The sequence below is a fragment of the Podarcis pityusensis genome (assembly GCF_964106645.2).
Source record: "Podarcis pityusensis genome assembly, chromosome: 4".
Lineage (NCBI taxonomy): Eukaryota > Metazoa > Chordata > Lepidosauria > Squamata > Lacertidae > Podarcis > Podarcis pityusensis.
In genome coordinates this window covers 54,885,558-54,908,135 of record NC_138027.1, presented here as the reverse complement: position 1 = coordinate 54,908,135, position 22,578 = coordinate 54,885,558, and the positions used below count along the sequence as shown (strand labels likewise).

At 41.9% G+C, this 22,578-nt stretch overlaps 1 protein-coding gene across 8 annotated transcripts in view; it reads right to left on the bottom strand.

The window, feature by feature from the left end:
* The window catches only part of KCNJ15 (potassium inwardly rectifying channel subfamily J member 15), a 33,512-nt gene that overhangs the window by 6,419 nt on the left and 4,515 nt on the right, over positions 1-22,578 (bottom strand). The window contains exons 1-4 of one of the 8 annotated variants that reach the window (XM_081003388.1): positions 20,126-20,437; positions 19,717-19,788; positions 13,576-13,633; positions 11,172-11,317 (exon numbers count right to left, since the gene is read on the bottom strand). The exons of 1 other annotated variant lie outside the window; for it this stretch is intronic. In XM_081003388.1, the coding sequence (XP_080859514.1) occupies positions 11,172-11,188 (17 nt within the window). In that variant the 5' untranslated portion in view covers positions 11,189-11,317; positions 13,576-13,633; positions 19,717-19,788; positions 20,126-20,437. Of the gene's footprint in view, positions 1-2,409; positions 2,490-11,171; positions 11,318-13,575; positions 13,634-19,716; positions 19,789-19,915; positions 20,036-20,125; positions 20,438-22,578 lie in introns of those variants that run through there. 6 more of the 8 variants (XM_081003390.1, XM_081003389.1, XM_081003391.1 and 3 more) reach the window with 6 other exon arrangements.

Below are 22,578 nucleotides of genomic sequence, written 5' to 3'. Positions count from 1 at the left end.
TTTTCATTTTTTAAGTAATGCTTATTAAAAAACCATCCTGGAATCCAGTGGTTGAATGGCAGTTTAGAAATCTTTTAAATAAACAAACAGACCTGGAACTAGAATGCAGATTGAATACAAAATATCTTGCACCGTATGTTCCAGGGAAACAAGATGTGGAAAGAGATGTGGTGGGCACATCCAAGCCAGCTGTTTCCAACCTGGTGCCCTACATATGTTGTTGAACTACAGCTCCCATCAACATGGTCAATGGTCAGGGATGTTGTGAGCTGAATTCCAGCAACATCTGGAGGGCACCAGGTTGGGGAATGCTGCCCCCAAATGGTTGGTGGAACACCTTAACCCTGAGGCAGTGTCTGAGTGAGGCAGTTAAAAAGGTTGTGAGGCAATCCTCAAGCAAGCACACAACAGCCACCCGAAAGAATGGACAATAGAAACACAGGAGCTGCCTTATACCGAATTACACTATTGGTTCATCTAGCTCAGAACTGTCTACACTGACTGGCAGCAATTTTCCAGGGTTTCAGACAAGAGGCATTCCCATCCCTACCTAGAGATGTCATGGATGGAGACTGGTACCTTCTGCATGCAGAGTAGATGTTACAGCAGCCTTTCTCAACTTGTGGGTCCCCAGATGTTGTTGGACCACAACTCCCATCACCCCGAGCTAGCAAGGCCAGAGCTCAGGGATGATGGGAGTTGTAGTCCAACAACATCTGGGGACCCACAGGTTGAGAACCACTGTGCTACAGCCTTTATGGATTAGATCTTGGCTTGTTAGCCTACATCCAGTCCACCATTGCACTCACATGTCAGGCTACAAGAACATGTCCCCATCCAATGTCCCCACCCTATCCAAATGATAATAATAATTTATTATTTATACCCTGCTCATCTGGCTGGGTTTCCCCAGCCACTCCGGGCAGCTCCCAACAGGATGTTAAAAATGCGATAAAACATCAAATATATTGCTGATATATTTTCCCTTTTCCTCCTCAGCTTACACAGAGTCTTCCTGCTTCCTTATTTGGCCCCTCCATCTCCATCTATTGACTCTTAAGAACACAAGACAAGGTAGCTTGATCAGGCCAATGGTCCAACATCCTGTTCTCCCAGTGGCCAACCAGATGCCTGTGGAAAACCCACAAGCAGAGCATTAGCAGAACAGTCTTCTGCCCACCTATGACTCCCAGCAGATGGAATGCAGAAGCATGCTGCCTCTGACAGTGAAGGCGGAACATAACTTCATGGCTAGTAGCCACTGATAGCCTGGTCCTCCATGAATTTGTCTAATCTTTTGGTGGCCATCACTGCCTCCTGTGGAGTGAGTTCCACAGTTTAAACTATGCACAGTGCAAATAAGCACTTCCTTTTATCTGTCCTCAATCTCCCAAAATTCAGCTTCATGGGATGTGCATGAATACCTGTGCCACGAGAGAGGGAGGAAAGCTTTTTGCTATTGCTTTCTCCATACTTTTATAAACTTCTACCAGGTTATCTCTTGCTTGTTACTTTTCTCTAACCTAAAAAGTCCCAAATGGTGCAGCTGTTCCTCGCAGGGGAGTCGCTCCGTCCCCTTGATTGTCCTTTTCAGACCCTTTTCCAACTCTATCCTTTTTGAGGTGAACACAGCATTCCAAAAGCGGCTGCACCACAGATTTGGAAAACAGCATTATGATATGAACAGTTACATTTTCGATTCCAATGATCCCTAGCATGGAATTTGCCTATTTCCACAACTCCGGTATGCATCAGAATCTCCTGAAGTAAGTCTAAAAGAAAGTGCACATATGCACACATCACAAGAGAAGAAATCCCCCCCTCCAGCCATTAAACATGTCTATGTATTATTATTATTATTATTATTATTATTATTATTATTATTTCAAGTCTTACATTGCCTTAGGGTGATAAGCCTCTGAAGAAGAAGAAGAAGAAGAAGAAAGGAACTCCAGACATAGGGAGCAACTCACAAGCATGCCTTTCAATTTGCCCTCATGGCTTGACCTGTGGTTCTCAATGTTATCAGGCCCTCATGACCAATTTAGTTGGGACACAGGGCAGGCTTTTAGGGCCTTCAGTGTCTAATGAGCCCACATTCACCTCTGGCATAGCAGAGTGAGGATTCAGCTGTGAATTTCCAAAACAATGCAAAGCATTTTCCCAGGATTGTGCCTTGGGTGAAGGAGCTCCAGGCTCTCTCTTACACAGTTCAAGATCCCAAGCATCAGCCTGCTCCTGTACAGAAGGGTCGCAGCCTCACTTTTGGCCACTGTTCCCTTGGCTCCAGTGATTTTGCCATTTTTCTCACTGTGTGTCAAGGCAGTGTCTTCTCTATTATCGAGGCTTATAAAGCTCTGCATTTCTGAATCCCTGACCTGTTAAAGAAGCATTAGAATAGCATCTCACCAGTCCTTGGTGCCTTCCTCTTTCCATTTGTGTTTCTTTATTAGGTAACATTCACGTATCCACTTTAGTCACTTCCTTTCTTATCCTGGAATGGATCCCATCCGATCCTGGCTTCCCCCCACCCCACCCCAACTTCCTGCATTCTGTTTCTTTCATCATCTCTCTTCTCATGTGATCCTGAATTCCTGTTGTTTATATCCTTAAAGCCCACAGAAATCCATGGAGGTTTATTTTTTCCCTTGGCAGAAGTATCCCCCCTCCCCTTTTCCTCTGCCATGCTTGTCAGAATAGGGGCTGGTTGCCACAAGGGGCCATTGGATACTCAATTTTGTTGCAATGATGATACCCGCACTAGGAAAAGACCCTGAGGCAAGCAGTAAACTTATCCTCAAAGGCTAGTTGCATCCCCACCTCCTCCCTCCAAGCTTGACTGACTTCTGCCTGGAAGCATGAAAGATTGCATTCTTTCCAAACCTCTGCTTTGTTTATTCCAATATTCTCTGTCGTAAGACTGGATATTCCAGTTAACTCGCAGAAATGTGCCATCCACTTTCTTAGCCCTGTCAATGTCACTTGATGTACAGTGGGGCCAATGAGCTCTCCAGCCCAATTTTGAACTGAGATGAATTTTTTTTTTCCTTTTGCCACATCAGTCATCAAATGCTCCCCTGCTTTTCTGCTGTGACACAGAACAAAAATAAAAGAATGGGTATCTCTTTTCCACTGCCATCTCATACGATGGGTACAGAATAAATAAATGATCTATTTGTGGGGAGCATTTCCATGAAAATTGTGAAGTTGGGGTAGGACAGAGATTGCAATAAAATAGATGTGTATATCCCTGGAAGATATGGGCAGGGCAGTGGTGAAGCTGGATTATTTTGTACTCTGAACTTAATGGTCTTATGATGGTGTTGGTTAGAGCTATAAACAGCCATGCAAAGCCAACAATTATCATTTCTCTTCCCACACCAACATTCCATATTTTACAACTGATATGTTTGGAGGAAGGGAAAGAGCTTGCCAACACTGCTTAACAACAACAACATCTCTGAGCACGTGCAGTTTTGCATTTGAAATGCACTTGCCTCGTAGCACCATCCTGATGATTACAGGAATTGTAGTTTGGCAAGGTGCTGAAAATCCCAATGCTTGCCCTGTCTGTTGTGCACAGAAACATGATCATAGAATTAGAGTTGGAAGGGACCCCGGGGGTCATCAAGTCCAACCCCCTACAATGTAGGAATCCTAACTAAAGCATCCATGACAGATGGCTATCCAACCTTTGCTTAAAAACCTCCAGTGAAGGAGAGTACACAACCTCTCAAGGGAATCTGTTCCACTGTCAAACAGCTCTTGGGGTGACATACAGTGGTACCTCGGGTTAAGTACTTAATTCATTCCGGAGTTCCGTACTTAACCTGAAACTGTTCTTAACCTGAAGCACCACTTTAGCTAATGGGGCCTCTTGCTGCTGCTGTGCCGCTGGAGCACGATTTCTGTTCTCATCCTGAAGCAAAGTTCTTAACCTGAAGCACTATTTCTGGGTTAGTGGAGTCTGTAACCTGAAGCGTATGTAACCCGAGATACCACTGTATACTAGTTTATCGCTGGTGTGTCCATATTTCCTGAGCTGATTGTGTTTCTTTGAGCAACATTTTGCAGTCTGTGGCTCAGTTACTTGTGCCACCCATGTCTTACTAACACAAGTGTTTGTGGCAGGTACTAGCTAATCTTAATCAATGGATAAACTTCAATGTTTTAAAATACCTTCGGCATTTAAAATAGCTGTGCTTCCTTGCAGGCATATAAATATATTCCAATTATACATTTGCCAAAAAAACAAAAAAAAAACCCCCAGTTTAACCTCTTGGATATCAAAGAATGTTCATATAGTTCTGTTTAGAGCCTTCTGTTGGATAGAAGGTTAGTGTATCAAATAATATCTTATGCCTTCATGGAGACTTTACGAACAAAGCATTCAGCAAATCCAATAGGTTTATGGCATATGGCTTGTCATCATAAACTATTTATTTTAGGAGCCATCTTAATTGATTTGTGTTAGATGTATGAGTGGGCGAAGCTTTTAGGATTACAGTGGTACCTCTGGTTACGTACTTAATTCGTTCCGGAGGTCCATACTTAACCTGAAACTGTTCTTAACCTGAAGCACCACTTTAGATAATGGGGCCTCCTGCTGCTGCCGTGCTGCCGGAGCACGATTTCTGTTCTTATCCTGAAGCAAAGTTCTTAACCTGAAGCATTAGCGGAGTCTGTAACCTGAAGTGTATGTAACCCGAGGCACCACTGTACTGCCACAATCCATGCAACAGTGAAAGGCTTGCAAATTGCTATTGTTATTTAGTGACCAAAGAGCAGGCTGTATTACATTTGATGTTGGTTGGCCAAAATTGTTTTTTCATGGAAATCAAAACCGTTTTAAAATGCAGTGACTCTTACATCTGCTATTTTGTTTAGCAGCAGGAGTTCTAACAAAGCTGCTGGAATAGAGACAGCACCTTACACAAAGAATCCCCCATTCCCTGCTGCGAGCAGACGATTATTATTTTTTTACGTTTTATTTTATGAATGACGTTTCTGGAGTTGCAACATTCTCAGGCCTTTTGCTTCTCTCTTGCCAACTTCCTTGAATTCGGACACCTTCACAGTGGATCTTCATTAGCACAGCTTGACATCCAAAACAGAGTTCAGTGATTTTCCACTTCTCCCTCTCTCACACCCTTGCCCCAGTTCATGCTGTGTGAATATTACCTGCCTTTTTAAGACAGAATGTTTCTACAGATATTAGCACACTGAAGAGCTAAACTTTCCATTCCTACAGCTCCACGTGCCAGATCTCAACTGCAGGTCACCAGGAGATTTTGTCATCTGCATGCCCATGCAAAAACAACACTGAGCATTTCAGCTCTGTATCAGTTTACATCTTCAAAGTGCTAAGCAAACATTAATTAATCCTAACCACAGTCCTGCAGAGAAGGCAGTATCTATATCCCCATTTTACTTACATAGGAGGAAAGGAGCCTAGTCATATGCAGATCCCTGTAATGACTGGCTAGCGAGCCAAGAACAAAACTCAGGCATCACTCCCAGCCTTTCGCTTTCTTGCAGTGCTCTAGTTTCAAGTTTCCCCTTTCCCCTTGATTTTTGATGGGCCTCCTGCCTGGCATCACTTTCTCCATACTCTAATCTCTCTTTTCTTTTCAATGTCTGCACAGACTCCTGCTTATTAATTAAGAGTGACACAGAGACAAGTGCCTTGTCCTGCTACCCCCCAGTCTGGTGATCTGTTAAGCTCAGCATAGTCATTCTCCTGTCAATTAAAACAGCTTGCCCAGAACGGTTGGTCTTTTCTACCGCTATCTCTCGGCTTCTTCACATGATGCAGCAATCCATGACATCATGGAGCTCTCTGTGTGCATGAAGGCTCACTTGTTTATCGTTCTTAAAAAGCATATAGGATAGCTATCAGTGCTACAGAGAATAAGGCCCCCATCTGCACTATATATTTAAAGCAGTATCGTACTACCATAAGCAGTCGTGGGAAACTGTAGAATCCCAGGAAGTGTAGTTTGGCAAGGGTTCTCAGAGTTCCCTGGGAAGAGGGATTCACCATTAAACCACTCTGGGAATTGTATCTCTGTGAGGAGAACAGTGGTCTCCTAACACTCCTCAACAAACTATAGTTCCCAGGATTCTTTGGGGAAAACATCACATTAAGAATATTCCAGCTGTTAATATGAAACCAATGCAGTATGGGCTATGTATGGAAAGTTATTACAGGTTGTGTGCCAAGATGAATAATGCCAGGCTTAACCCTGCATAACTTGGACCTAAAGATTTATGCTGCACATCACCCTAAACTGTATTGTTATAAATAATACTACTAATCACCGCTTTATAATACTATAGGCATGTATAAGTAGCACATACTTATTTGGCTTAATATCTAAACAGTGTGCCAATCACACACACACACAGAGAGAGAGAGAGAGAGAGAGAGAGAGAGAGAGAGAGAGAGAGAGATTCCTGTCTTTTTATAGCACTTAGTTATTAATGAATACATTTCATGCTCCAGGACATTTTTGCCAGTGGCAGGTATGGGCTAGAATGGATCCAGGAGTTCCCTGGATTCCTGATTTGCCATCCAAAAATGGAACAAACATTGCATCACTGGGGGAGTTGTTATTTTAATGTGGATTCCCAGACTATTCAATCAATTTCAACTGCATTCAGTGGGACTTCCCAAAACTGTCTCATTGTTTTATTTCATATGCTGGCCAGCCTAACAGATTATTGAATCCAGACATGTATTTCAATAATTTTAGCACAATTTTGCTTTGTAGCTTTGTTGTAGATAGTATGGCATGGTATTTTCTGCAATGATTAATCTCCCAGAGAGACTCTTCATTAATGAACTATAATTCATTATTTTGCCAGATCTGTTAGGCTTAGGATGAGAAAGACATTCAGTATTGTTTTGTATTTAAATGTGAACTCACCTCATTTGCACTTTCTGCAACAATATGTGAGCCAAAATACAGCTATACTTCCAAATATGCCCTTCTCATTTTATGGTGCAGTTCATTAATCAAAAAATTACAAACTAGAGGGGAATGTGCATAAAAATTCATATTAGCGAAAATATCATTATAATGCTTTATAGGAGGGGAAATTGCTTCCAAAAATGTATGTATTAGACAAAAATGTATAAAACACATACTAAGAGGCTGATGAATTTTCATGAGAACAAAAAATTTAAAAAATTTGAATTCACACCGTGACCTGGAAATGTGGTGAATGGAAGGTAAGACCAGAAGACTAAGAAAACTGACAGATGGGGACCATCCTTAGAATGGCCACCCTGAGTTGTAGCAGATACAGTTTTGGTGGGCTGCTACTTTTCATGTGTATGTGTCAAATTTCATTAAGTCTTTGTTTCTCTCTGTATCAGCACTGCTTCAGCATTTTAAAAGGATGCAGACATATGGCAGGGGCTCAAAAATATCACATGCAAAGATAGGAGGGAAAACTTTTACCCTCTTTAGCACACAATTTTACATCCTGCAGTTAACGTTCACTGAATTGGTTTTTGACTTCAAAACATATGAGCCATATAAAGCAGTGCTTTTTGATAATGAGTTCCGATAACAAGTTTATGATTACTTCTGAATTGCACTATAGCAGTAACACCCATAAAGGAAAAGTCATTGGAAAGTGAGGGCCTTTTTGTACACATGAAATTAAGAGTACTGCAAATACAGTAGTGAAATGGAACTGTGGAGAACTACCTAAGCAGATTCACTGGAATGCTTTGTTTCATTAAATCTGGGGCACTTTCCCTTCCCCTCCCTTAAGCTCACAGGTTTTCATTCATAGAATAGGAGAGTTGGAAGGGACCCCAAGGGTCTTCTAGTCCAACCCCCAGCAATGCAGGCATTACATTTGCATTAGACACTTCTTACACCAGTTTTAGTAGTCTGTGCATTCATTCCTGAGACTGGTCTTCACATCAAGATTTCACGCACATCAGAAAGGCATCTATTTTCTTCTGCACTGCCTGTCAGCTGCAATCTCAGTTGCAACTTCAGGCTAGACTATATATAGTATCCGTGGGGACACACCAATATCACTGGATCCACAACGCCCAAAAGTTTCAGTAACTGTTACAAGAACCTTTAAAGATCAGAAAATATCATTATCCCCATTTTGCAGATGGAGAGGATAGCTGAGGCAGAAGTTTGGCTGGTCTACCCAGGGAGTTTGCTATTAAGGTGACAATTGAACTGGGGGGTTAATGAAGGCAATCCTCTTACAGCACAATCCAGTGCATGTTTACTCAGAAGTAAATGCCACTGTGTACAACAGAGCTTACTTCCAGGTAAGTGTGCATAAGGACACAGCCATTATCTATAATGCTATAATGACCTAAAAATCTATGGTGTTTTAGTGAACACCTGCCCTTGTGTCTAATTCTGCACATATATGCCAGCACTAGTTGGTAGGGTCAAGCTGTTTCAGTTGCAATCCATCCAATTCCACACCCTCCCACTTCTGTTCCCCACTAGTTCCCCAACATCACATTCTACTGTGGCTAATATCCAACTCAGGATGGTTGTTCATATGCCTCTGCTTAACCTTCTGTGTTTATAGCTTTGTTGATAATCTCAAAGCTATCACTTTCTCTACTTTACACAGTCAGACCATCCCCAGGAGTCTTAGTCATAGGACTCTCCCCTTGGTCCCCAAACTCAAGACTAGCTGCCCTTACATAAAAACCCATGAAGTAGATATTTTATGCAGGAGGAATTAAGGCACAATGAGTTGTCCAGACCCACCAGGAATTTCACCCTTCAGACCACAGTGTTTTGAATTTTTATGTGTTATGTGAAGGCCACAACAAGGTCTGTATTTCAGCCAGAAGTCATCAGTGGCTGAGCTCCCCCTGGCAAGATACACAAAACAAAATTGATGAAATGGAACCCAGTTCAGAGAAGGTTAACCATGACTAAGTCACACAGGCATCAGTTGGGTTTCAGTTGGTTACGACAGATAATTTGTCCACTGATTTCAGTGAGACTTGAGCATTATTAACTTTATCTAGATTGGAGCCATTGCCTCTCAGAACAGCAGCTCCTCAGGGTGGGGTGAGTGGCAAAGCATCCATGATATATGGAGTGGTATATTAGCCTTGGCACACTTTCGGAAATCAACCACTAGCCATAGCTCTCCAAACTAGGAGATTCCTAGAACATAGGATTATTCCACACATGGCATGGTCCTTGCAAATCTGTATATCACCATGTATCTCAATTTCCTTGCAGTCCTGGGGTCTTTCATCTTGATCTACTTATTTCGCAATGGAAATGTGCAGCTGTTGGCATTTGCCCTTAAAGTAAGCAAATTGCCATATGGTTGTGCAGGTGTCACAGTCACCTTGAACGATTGCCTGTGGCATGAATGATGCCACATTGACCATCTTACTGACAGAAGAGGAGTTTTCCAGTTAAAGCAACTACCTAGAGGAGTGGTGGATTTTCTTCCTCTGAAGGTCTTCAAGCTGGACTGCCATCTCTATGGGGTGATCTAGCTCCAGATTTCCTGCAGCAAGCAGCAGGTGACATTAGCTGTCCTACAAGATCCTCTCCAACCTTTTGATTTAAGCAACACCACTCTCTCCTCATGCCAGTTCCATTTTTATGTTATTTATTATTTGTAAAACGTTGGAGCTGAGCATCCTTGCCACTCCCCAGCAGAGACACACACACACAAATTGCAACTTTCATGCAGGGGTCTGTTCACCTAAATACTAAAAAGCAGCAAAGCCCCACCACTTTGCAAACGTTCTTTTCTTCTTCTTGCAGCACAATTCAATGCAAGCTTACTCAGAAGTAGACTCTGTACAATGTGCTCCTTAGAAATCGTGTTTGGCATTTCTAAGTAGCCACAGTTATATGAAGTGTTTACCTCCTCTCCATTTTTAAAAATACATATATCATAACAAAGTCTGTTGGAATATTGTGGATTTTGGCTTTATACTTTGTTGGTTTTTTATTCCTAGGTTGCTTCCAGATAACCTGTTTAATGAGCACCCGTCCTGATTTGTTTGTGGCGAGATTAAACAATGCTGTATCAAGCATGTATTGTGTTGGCCTACACTTTCCCACCACTTTCCTTATTGCAAAAAGTCCAATCATTCGTGGAAGCAGGTTTGTTTTGCAACAACTCCCAATCCATAATCTAAATATGCCAGTATGTGAGCAAATGCCATTAAAAATAATGACAACATCCATCTGTCTATCTATCCACACATACACAATGTGGTGGGGCAAACCACACATCTCTTCTGTGAAAGAAATCTTGTGAGAATATTGCCCAGAGGCTAAAAGAAAAAGAAGAACCATGGGTGATATGTTCACTAGCTAAGCCCTTCTGAAATATTTTGGAGATAGGAAAGTCCTTCCTCACTATGAAGGTATGGAGGCAGTGATTTCTGTCCCACTCTGTGTTCCTCACAATCAGCACTTGTTTCATCTCTCCACAATTTGGCTTCTGCTAAAACCTTCCTTTTTTTGTATTTCTAACTGCTATAGACAAAACTAACATAATAAATTATGTAATTAATTATGCAATTAATTTCAATGCATATCAGCGGAAGGGGAACATCAAAAACAGTTATAGCAAATCCTGCTACATGATTGCTTACATGATTTCCATTCCTGACCTTGGGTGAACATGTGAATTGGGGCCATTTCTGCCCCTGTGTCCATTTATTGAATTCTCTGACATCCCTACTCTTCACACACTTATCTTGAAACACACCCAAAGCATAAATACTCTACATTTGAAAAAAACAACAGGGTTGTACCTTGGCATGGCTTTTAATTGAAAGAGAGACATTCAATCCCTTTGTATTTTTAAGAGAAGCCTTTCCCAGTTCACGAGGCTAAACACACCCCTGTGCTAAGCACATAAAAAATATGAAAATGTTTGCATTCATTTAACACATACGCTAAATACAAAGAAACCCATGGAATGAATTGCTGTTTATGTACACAAAGGAAAGGGAATGATTAACAATCGGCTGAAATAAACTTTGGGGTAGATTGTTAAAGCTTCAGCATGGGGCCTACACAAAATCTATGGCTGGTGCCCCTATCACTCATGACCACGGCTCATTGCCAGCTCTCAATCTGGGAAAGCCTTTGGTCCTTTGGGCAAGGCCCCTTTTGACACAGGCCTACCTCCTCCTTGCTGCCATTGTCACCTGCTGTTGCTCTCCTTGCCAATGCTGTCTTCTTGTTTGCCAAGGAGAAAACTAGTGAGCTAGCGAGCTAGTGAGCAGTGGCAGTGGCTGCTTCCTCCTCCTTACTGCACTTGTTCATCCTCTCTGGAACAACAAAGGAGAAAGTGGCAACAGTGAGGAGAAGGAGCAGGAGCTAATGGGGTCTTTGCAGTGTGACATCTCTTCAAACCTCTGGATACCAGCAGGTGCCTAAATACGTCAGTCTCTGACACCAGCCTTGCCTCAGTCAAGAGAACTGCAGGTGTTCAAATTCACACACAACACATGCAAACACTGACTGGCCAAAGGAAGAACCTGAACAATATGTGCGTATTTTTATGCATGCACATATTTATGGATGCTGCTTCTGAAAGCAGTGAATCAGAGTCCAAACCAAATCTTGTAACACGCACATGCACACACACACGTGTTGAATTGTATTTTTAGAGGTTTTTTAAAAACTATTTAAATGTGATTTTTTGTGGGGGGGGGGGTGTTAAAAAGAAAAGAAAAGAAACAAAAACAGTACAGCTTAATGCAGAAACAGGAAGGAAAGGACACTTCCAAAAGTGTCACTGACCAGAAACAGACTGATTCATCCATTCCCATTTCCAATCAAAAAGAAATTCTGTTTACACATTCAACTGGAGTCTATAGCTTTCCTCCCTCCTTCTAAGAATTAGTACAGCTTTGGAGATCCATTAATATAACTGAGCTTGACAAATGTCCATGGTGCTTTCCTAGGACAAAACTCTTTTTAAAAAATCAGCTTGTCTTCTAGCAAAAATTTCATGATCCGTTTCTAGATTATTCTTACATATATATTTTTCTCACCAATCTATGTATGTGGTCAATTTATAGTTTAAAATACTTTTTCACACGCACACCCATATATGTTTTCCACTGAAGTCTGTGCTTTTTCCGAGACCCACCCAAATTCCAGTAATTGGCTGGTGAATGTGCCAAGTTTTCTTGCTCTCTATGCAACGAATGGAAAAAAATGCCCCCCTTTTTTCCATTTCTGCACATTCTTGGAGAAAGGAAGGAAAGTGCTCCAGAGGAATTTGGTCCTACCTGTTGTTTCAAATGTGAAACATGAAAGCGTCTCAGAGCAAGTAGCCTGGTGCCTGCAAGTGAAACTGTGTTCTACAAGAATCACTGAAATTGAGTATGATTTCCAGAAAGAAGCAGAGAGTGACCATGTTTCAAAAGAATTATAAAACAAGAAGAATGCAAGATCCCATGATTCTTTGTTCCAGTTCAGTATTATGTCGATGAGTCCCTTGAATTCATTGATGTTTTATGAGGGAGGTGAAAACATCAAAGCTCAACAGGGAAAACTATTGAGTTTTCCATAATGAAATGATAGCTTTCAGCTGCAGCTTCACATCCTTTCTTTAATGAAAAGCAAGTTAATAGATTTCAGCATTTCATGAAAGGCAGAGAGTTTGGCTGTCTTTTCCTTATGCTTGAAGCATAGGAGACAAGGGATGACTTTGTGGAAGCTGAGTTGAAGGAGCCCACATACTGGCACTGTTTTCAGATGATAACTCTCCCTTTACCTCCTGAATGGCTTTGACTTTCCAGACCAGCATGCTTGACGAGTGACCAGCTCACTGACAATGATGCTTTTCCTTCTCTGCATGGACATTGCCTGCTGCTGGATGCTAGCTTGCATTGTGAGCTTACCTAAATCTCTTTCTCACTTCTTGAAGATGCAGCCAGCATGTCAGGGTAAGATAACAAAGAAATAGCCCCAGAGGCTTCCAGCACTGCTCTAACCCATACTTCCCCCTATTGTCAAAGTCCAGAGGCCTTCTGTAGCTAAAATGACACCCACTTGAGGGAGTTATCAGCCCACAAGAGGGAACCCCAAAGTTTGCTGGAGTACAGCTTTATTTGGGTGTGGGGCATCTCTATGAGGACTGAGCATGGTCAATAGCCACATAATGCTGACCAGCTCTTGGTTGGAGGGAGAGATGGAATGCAAATAAGGCTGCAGTCCTATCTGGCTGTAGGCCCCATTAAATTCAATAGGTCTTACTTCCACTCAAAGCAGGAAACATGCTTCAGAGCAAATAGAAAAAGCTGGCTGGAGGTGCCAGGGGATAAATGGAGCATATTTATAGATGACCTTGAAGTTCTCGCTTAGATTAGGACAGGTGTCGCATTTTTTTCCAGGACAGAGAGAACATAGAATCAAGTGCAGGAATACCAGAAAAGACAGTTAGGCTATAGGGAGAGTAATAGGTTGGGGACAAATCATGGCTTAGGGTAGAGAGGGGACACACACATGGCTGCACGCCTATCAAAGAAACCAGGCTGAGGAAAACAGACAGAGAGTGAGAGGCAAAACAACTTACACTCAGCAAAACGTGAGCCCAGCTAACCAGCAGCCTCTTCCTGCTTCTTTTTCAGGGGCTGGTGGATGGGGGAGAGGGAAATAGCAGCAAATGCTGTCAGAGCCATCAAATAAAATTACTTCCACCAGGTCTCATTCTACATCCTAAGAAGAGTTGAGTCATCCTTTTGCTCTATTTTGTGTTATACTACTGCTACTCTGTGTACGGTGATGCTTCCTAAAGAGCTGCAGATTGTTGCCATAGGAGGCAGGAATACCTCTTTGACCTCCCAGTCTATGTGCAGATGGAGTCAGTGTGTTTATTCCCTCTTCTGAGCCGCATAACAGAGTGTGCCCCCTTCCCTGCATATCTGGTGTTGGGTAGGACTGCTGACCAATTTGGGGCCAGGGACAGCAGGCTCCTGCACATCTCAGAAATGTAAGGCTTCCCCTAGGGAAGTTTTGCTAGCCTTCTGTGATAATATGTGGCATCTTCTTCGCTTTTCTTGCTCCACTTTGTCCTCCAGAGCCCAAAATAAGGCAGCAATGCCAACTAAGTGTTCCTGCTGTTGTTTTAGTTCAAACTGTGCCCATCTAGTTCAGCTTAGCTCTGATTAATGTAATGGGAAGAAGGGGTGGCGTCTCTATAACAGCAGAGACCCCCCCCATTCTATGCTGCAGATACAATTCAAATCACCCTTGCCTGTGGTTGTGTGTCAGTGAAGGGCTTGGTTCCAAATATTGCAGAGTTAAATGCATGCTTAACTGTCCTGAAGCATGTGAGCAACATCTAAAAATTAGAGAAAACAATGGAGTCCAGCACAGCCAAAATCCCTTCCATGGAATGCGCATCAAAGAACCTTCAGAATGCTTTTAGAAACATAATTTGGGGATTAGGTGGTAGCTGACTATCCTTTGTTATGGAAAGTTTTGCAATGCTACATTTCAAAAGAAGACAGATGAAAACCTCTGCATTATCAATTGCACATAACTTCAGCAAAATGAGGTGGTGTGGTGCTTGTTTATTTACATTTCATGCTATCTTATCTTTATTACTGTTCTTTTACAGTCCTGTCTCTGCTCAAAAGTTCAACAATCTTGAGAACGTCAAACGCTGAGTCCTGAAACGATTGTGCTAAATAATGTAGGACTGTTCACTGTCGCTGAGCAGATTTCTATAATCAGATCCAGGCAATGGTAATGTGACAATCGGAACACATAACTGTGTGTTTCATTGACTTTTCCAGGACTAAAGGAAGGTGGGAACTTACTATGGTGTTTTCCAAGTCACCTGTTGTAACAGAACAACAAATATTAGCCTTTGCCAAATACTTCAGTTATGTACTAAGGCTGATGATGGATATCAGCTGAGTTGAGACTGGTGGGAACAGAACATAAACACTGATATGGCAGTGCAGTTGTGGAAAATAAGCATACAAGGAATGGCCATTAAGATTCTACAAATGATTTCTAAACCTAAATTCAAATACAGTGGTACCTCGGGTTAAGTACTTAATTCATTCTGGAGGTCCGTTCTTAACCTGAAACTGTTCTTAACCTGAAGCACCACTTTAGCTAATGGGGTCTCCTGCTGCTGCTGCGCCGCCGGAGCACGATTTCTGTTCTCATCCTGAAGCAAAGTTCTTAACCCGAGGTACTATTTCTGGGTTAGCAGAGTCTGTAACCTGAAGCAAATGTAACCTGAAGCGTATGTAACCCAAGGTACCACTGTACATAAGATGAATTTGATAACTACAGTACCACAGTGTTGTTGTTCTCACACACTGTATGTGGTTCTTGATTGGGCAGCATAGGATTTCTGACTGTCCACACCATACATTTACAGCACATGGCTTCCCCAAAGAATCCTGGGGGTTCAGGGTGCTGAGAATTGTACCTTTGTGACATAGCTACACTTTCCAGAATTATTTGGTGAGAGCTATGTGCCTTACATGTGCTTTAAAAGTATGGTGTGGCTGTGACCTTCTGCTGTCCCATGTGTTTGTCTAATAGGGCATGCCTACAAGTATGATGCATGGGCAGAATCCAGCCAAATTTAAATCCCCTTGGTGTCCATCAGAGTAAGCAGGAAAATATCATAGAAAGAAACCCCAAATGGGAAGACTAAAGGATGTGGCTGGGCCATGGAGTTCTGGCAGTGTGAAGGCAGACGACAGGTGCAAGCCCTCACTTAGGCTAACAGGGTGAAAGGAAGCAAGCAGCCTGCTTGTCCTTATTGGGGGGAGTAAAACAGGGGCCAGGAGTTGCATGCTATAACCATGCAGCCCTGTCCCAATTCTGCCTCCTCCAGGATCCTTTAAGGTATGAGGGGGTCTGTCACCTTCAATCACTCATTTTGGGTAGGTAATGGGATAGTAGTGCTTCCACCCATTCAAAGAAACCTTCCAATGGACTCTTGGAACTGCAAAGGGTGCAGAGGCCTTCAGAGATTACAGCATCCTGAAGTGGGAAGAAGTTATGATTGGAGATGTACAAATCATTTCTCCCTCCCCATGCTTTACCACTCTGGTTTGGGACTAGGTAAGGAGCTTAGCTCTTCAAATCTGAGTTGTTCAATAGAAAAGTTTCAATACGGTCAGGGCAGAGCTTAATTCTTTCCCAACCCTGAACCTGGGTGGTGTAGCTATGATCTAACAGAAGAAGGAAATGGATGAAAGGATGAAAGATGAGTGGCACACATCTCCAACTCCAGTCCTCCTCTCCCTGCAATCCTCTAAACTCTTAGGGTTTGTCTGCCCCCTTCTTCACTTTAAAGGGTCCTCTGTGAATGGTTAATGGAGACTGAAGTGGAAAGCACTTTCTCCAGCACAAATTAACCTTCCTCCCACAAGCTGTGACAGAGGAAGCTGTCTTATGCCAAGTCAGACTCTCAGTCCTTCTAGCTCAGTATCCAGGGGTCAGCAAACTTTTTCAGCAGGGGGTCGGTCCACTGTCCCTCAGACCTTGTGGGGAGCAGGACTATATTTTGAAGAAAAAATGAACAAATTCCTATGCCCCACAAATAACCCAGAGATGCATTTTAAATAAAAGCACACATTCTACTCATGTAAAAACACGCTGATTCCCGGACCGTCTGCGGGATGGATTTTGAAGATGATTGGGCCAAATCCGACCCCTGGGCCTTAGTTTGCCTACCCATGGTCTACACTGAGTGGCAACAGTTTGAGGCAGGGGTCCTTCCCAGTCCTGCTTTGATTTGCCAAAGGTTGCACCTGGGACCTTTTGACAACAAAGTATATTCTTTTCTACTGAAAGACAGCCCTTCTCATGAAAGGGACAGTTCCATATAATAGCTTATAGGATCCTGGAGCAGGGAGTTCCTAGGTTTATGGGATGTGACCCAACCCCAATGTTTCACCCATTCTCACAGAGAAATCAGGAAAACAGCAAATCCCCCCCCAACTTGCTGTGCTGGAGGATTTAAGGCAGGGGTGGCCAATATGGTACCCTCCAGATTGTTGCTGGACTCCAATGCCCACCTTGACCACGGGCTCTGCTGATTGACGTTAGGGTCAACAACACCTACAGGGCACCAACATTGGCTACCACTGGTTTGATGAATGTTTGCCCCAGCCCCATTCTCAATGATACAGCAAGAGCAGGAATTTCCCCCTTATTTATTCTCCCTTCCTGGCCATTCCTCAGTGTCTCCCATGCTGTAGAAACAAAATAGTAAAGTGCTGCTTGAGTCTGTAGTAACTCATTCATGAGTGTTCCTTCTTTCCAGTAGGTTAGAAACAGAACAGCAGGGCAGCAGCCTTCAAGCACTTGACATTTAATGGGTTCTGTGAGATGGCAAACTTTGATTTTAACTCTTTAATACAGAAACTTGTATCTGGTATATTTCTGTGTTTCATTTCTGCATATAGTGAGACAGACAAAAATACTTTGGGGCAAGAGAGAAAGGAGAAATAATATAAAAACGGCAATATTTTACTTAGGTGGCTTTTTTAAAAAGCCAAAAATGATTTGAAACACACAGTCTCAGGGTAGTATGTAGAATAGTTAATTTCTGTTGTTTTTGGCTCAACACCTCAGCACCGTCTGGTACTTCAAGGTTTAGCTCTCTCTTTCTTACCAGAGGCTGCCGGCTGTCTGTGTTAGCTAAAGATATCTGGGGCAATAAAAGTGGAAGAAACAGCGCTATCTATAAAATCAGGACAAACAAAAAAGAAGTTTGGAGTCCCTGAGTTTATGATTGCCACATTGACTTGTTTCTTTGCTTGACTGAACAAGTTTAAAAGATCTGCTTTAACCTGTTTTAACCAGGATCAGATACAAAACCTGAACCTTGAACACATTTAGGTCTGTCCAAGCCAAATCTAAAAATGTGTACAGTCTTTGGATGTGTGTACTTGTTAGAAGTAACGTAATTCTGGGTTGGCCACAGACAATTTGTGGTGCACCTACCTCAATGGTTCTTGAACAAATTTGGGGTTTTTTCTGAATTTTTTTGTCATCAAGAGCCCTTTTACAAATTACTACGGAAATTACTGTTATTAATTTGATTTCTTACTCCTCCGCACTCCGCTTCACCCCGAGGTCCTGCGAGGGAAGCACATTTTGGACACTGCCACTAGTTAAAGGAACAAGGTTGCTTGGCGTGATTTGTACAATTTTGTTAGATTGTGTTGTAAGCTGCCTCAGAGAGCCTTTGACTGAAAAGTGACATGCACAGAATGAAGTGGTCAACTTAGGTGGTAGAATTTTGGACCGTACCTTTTCAGAATTCAGTGGGGGTGTACATCTATGTGTCATAAATTTGATTGCTCTACATAAATGATTTCCTACATGTATTAAATTTCCTACAGCATTAAAACTTCATAATGTGCTGGTTTAGGCAATTTTTAAAGTGCAGGGAGTAGTCAAAAATTTTGCCTCTCACCTGCAACAATCTAAAGTAGTTTAGTCTAGAATTCTTAACCTTAGTATTCTGACGTATTCTGTGTTATGTCTAGGATGGATCTTATTACGTTTTCCCCAAATCCATCAGGATGTGCTAAATGTTTGGGATCGACACTTCATGCACACAAATTTTCAGTTACATAGATATATCATATCTCAGACAAAACAATATCTATGTAGTTAAAGAATTCAGGCCAATGACTACTGTTTCTTTCTCTAGGCCTTGCATGATCTTCAGCATACAAATGGATGCCTGGTCATAGCATTTTTATTTACAGTTGTTTTTTTAAAAAAACAACTTACAAATTAACATTGTTTAGTGAGCTTTTCTCACTTTTGAAGGTATATCAGAAATCACAAAATGCTATTGGACAAACCTAGCAAAATCAAAAGCTCTATACCCCACTATTTGTAATGGGAGAAATGTAATCATGTACTTAATTCTGCCATATAAATGAACGGGAATTGAAAGTAAGATGTGCACTAAGATGTTTATCTAGTTGCAAACTAAGGCATTTATTTATTATGGTATTGTTTAATGTTCATTCCTCTGTTTAAGATTGATGGCTTAAAACATGAATAGTAGAGATATTGAAAGTAAAGGCATCATGATTTGAACAGCAAAAGGGCACAATTTATATCAATAAATCAAAGAGAAAAAGGTTAACCCGTTGAAGTTAAAAATAGCATACATCTTCCCGTTTCGCATTAAACATCTAGATCTGTTGTTTTCTGGAATTAGCACAATGTGGAAAATATTAATTTCGCTATAAATCTGTTTTAAGGCGTACGTTCTAAAAGGGGATATATGACTAAGTTGCCGCAAATTAATGGTGGGCTTTGCAATTCTATCTCACTTTTCATACGCTTGGAAATAAGACGGTCGTATTCTTCATGCAAGTGTTGTTTATTTTATGCCTCCTTATAATTAGTACAAAAACTCTTGTGGAATGCACATCTTGTCTTATGCACATAGTTAATAGAGACTTTAAAGAGTTCTGATCGAGTTAAGAAATGCAGCAATTAAAGATGATTTTTTAAAAAACCAAAAGGAAAAGTGAACAGAAAAACAACACCTGGGTCTTTGAGCAGAATAAGCATTTGGAAACTCTTTTTTTTAAAAAAAAAAAACCCAATGGCCCAAGAAAAGGACTGGCAAAGTAAAGTTGAGGGATTTATCACCGTCACCACCCTGTAGCACCTCAGATCATCAGGATAACCCATCAAGACTACATACCTTTATTTTTCTTTCCCCAGACAGAATTTCATCAGCACTCAGCAAGCTTGGCTTCCCAGATAGTTTGAGTAACTTTAAAAGGGATTTTTTAAAAAAGAAATAATCAGGACAAGTCTTAATCATCAGCTTTGCATTTCTGTGCAATGTTGTTCAGCTATTGCTAAGGAACTATGCATTCCTCCTTATAATTTCCTCTTACCTGTAAAAGAGCAAAGTTCAGATTCCTTTCTTGAAGTTACTCTCATGTCAAGCTGGATGGCCCTTCCTTGAAGGACTGTGTCCCTCAGGTAATGTATCTGTGCGTGCTTTTGAAAGCCCTCCTTCCCCTCCACACTCCCACCCAACGTCCCCTCGTACTTGCTGTCAGTCAAAAACAAGTTAGAAAGAGCCTTTTCTGAGTTGGAATTACCTGAATGAGGAAGCCAGAGGGAGGGAAGGAATCTGAGAGGAGACTTTGTGATTTCAGCAGCATGTCTTAAGGAAACCTACAGCGGAGACCAGGAAACCGTATAATTCTAATGAATTCAACACCCTGTCAGGAGCTGAGCAAATACCTGATTGAAAAGAAACTGATGTATTTTCAGAGGATGTCAGTTAATCTTTGAAGAAACTTGATCAAAGTCCCTTCATGACCTTATTGCCCAAATAAACAAGTGTAAAAAGCTTTGAATAAATCTTGATATTATCCTTTTTAAAAAGAGAAAGAGAAATGGCTGAATATTCCTTCCTTTTAGGGAAATGGCAGGTTGATTGTGAGGCAAATACACAGCAGGTCTAGCTTAATGTGCAGGTCTGGTAATAACCATGGACAGAGTCGATAGCCCAGAATATCGATGGTTCCCAGCTGATTGCTGGCACCGCTGTTTCTTTTTGATCTCTTGTGTGTGGCATTTCCTTTGTTATTTACAAGACATGAGAATTAAACATTGGGAAACACTGAGTGCTGAGAAAGAGAGCTATATTTTGCCACTCTTAATGGTTCCAGGATGTCTTGGGCATTATGGTTTTTGATGTGATTTCCAGAAGTAAATCAGTAAAATGTAGAGCGAAATAGGAGACATTCGCCTTTCAGAAGACTCAGTCTGCTAGCCCTGGAATATTGTTCTCTGATATACACATTACCTTTCACTTTTTTAAAAAAACCCACTTGTTTACAAAAACAATTACAATTGATTTGTGGCCCTAAAAAGGGTCCCCAAAGCAGCTTTAAGAAAAACACAATCATAACCAATTCAAATACAATAAATCCGGGAGCAGAATAAAGAAAGCACTAACATAGCCACCAATAGGAGAACAACAACAACAACTATATTCAGATTAAAAGCTAGTCTCAACAGTATGCCAAAATAGTAGGAGTATGTAAAAGCCCCAGATGAAGCACTAACCTAAAGTGAACGGCCCTACTTTGGAGCTATTCAGGCTATTCAGAATACAAGGCAATTTGGATCTGAGGTGAAATAGGCTGGTCCCAAAGTTCTAGATTTGCCTCAGAGATTTGGAAGGGTATTTTAATTTTTAACTTTTTCTGATATGTTTGATACATTTCTGAACCTCCTTCAAGCACTCCCAACCTGAAGAAGCAACTCCCCAATATCAACCATCTCGGGTCCCAAGATCAGCTGGGCTGCCGCCTGATTGGTAATGGCCTGCGGCAGGGCCTTCTTGGTGGTGGCTCTCCATTTGTGGAATACTCTCCCTGGTGAGGTGCTTCTGGCTCCCTCACTGACAGTCAGAAGAAATTCTACTGGACTTGCCCCACCCCAGCCAGCAGTCGCTGCAGCTTTTAATAAGTGAATGTAGGGAAATGGTTAACACAGAGTTTGTTGCAACATATCCACTAGACATCCACTATTGCTCCTTCCAATTCCCCAATTTTTAAAAAAGTAAATAATTAAACAAAAAAGAGTCGGACATGACTAAACGACTAAACAACAACAACAACAACAACAACAGAAATGTATTATAGAGAATCACTGTTGCTTGTTCACTCTCCCCCTCTCTAGGAAGGTCACAAAACAAATACTAAGCCTAGACGCAAACACAAAGTTCCTCAAATTAAGAAATGCTCCCTGTTGCTGCCCTGGCCTTCAGGGAAACAACTTTGAGCAGGCTTAGAACCAATGTATGATTCTGTTAGGCTAATGCTACTACATAGGGCTGCTTTTGAAGTAGTCCTGACTCCTCTCATATCTGCTATAGTGGCTGTGCAGGGCAGGCCTCATAACAACAAATGGAGTAAAAGCATTCCTACCAGGACTGACTATCCAGCAGCCCAGTCAGTCACATGGCTTTTCTGATTAGAGACACATGGGAAGAACCTCTTTCCAAGCTACAAAGGCATGAGCAAAGAGCAAATGAAAAACACAATCAACCAGTGACATAGCATGGGTTGCCAGTGCCCAGGGCCACATGGAGGGGGTGGGTGAGAGGCAAATGAAGTACACATGCACATTCAACTGCCTAACAGTGTCCATGTCACCCAGGAGATTGCAAGCCCAGACATAAGAGAAGAAGAGTCATTCTGTTGTCTGGAGAGGTCACTTTCTGTTCGCATGGAGAAGCCATTTTCAGTGGAGCCCAGTGATGGAAGTGCACTGCTGTATTGAGGCAGCACTGGGTGTTGAATTTTTTATGCCCCTAACAATTTTGGGCCCAGGACAACCGCCCCTGTGCCCCCCACAACCACGCTACGCCAATAAAATGAACTTTTGAGAAACAAAGCATGGTTTGTGCGATCATCTGTGGTAGTTATTTGAATGGCTAAATTTACTGCTCTGTTCTATAGTATCGGTGGACTGTCTGCAGACTTAAGCAGGCACCCGGATAAAGAATTATCATGTTATCAATGCATAGATAGCCAGA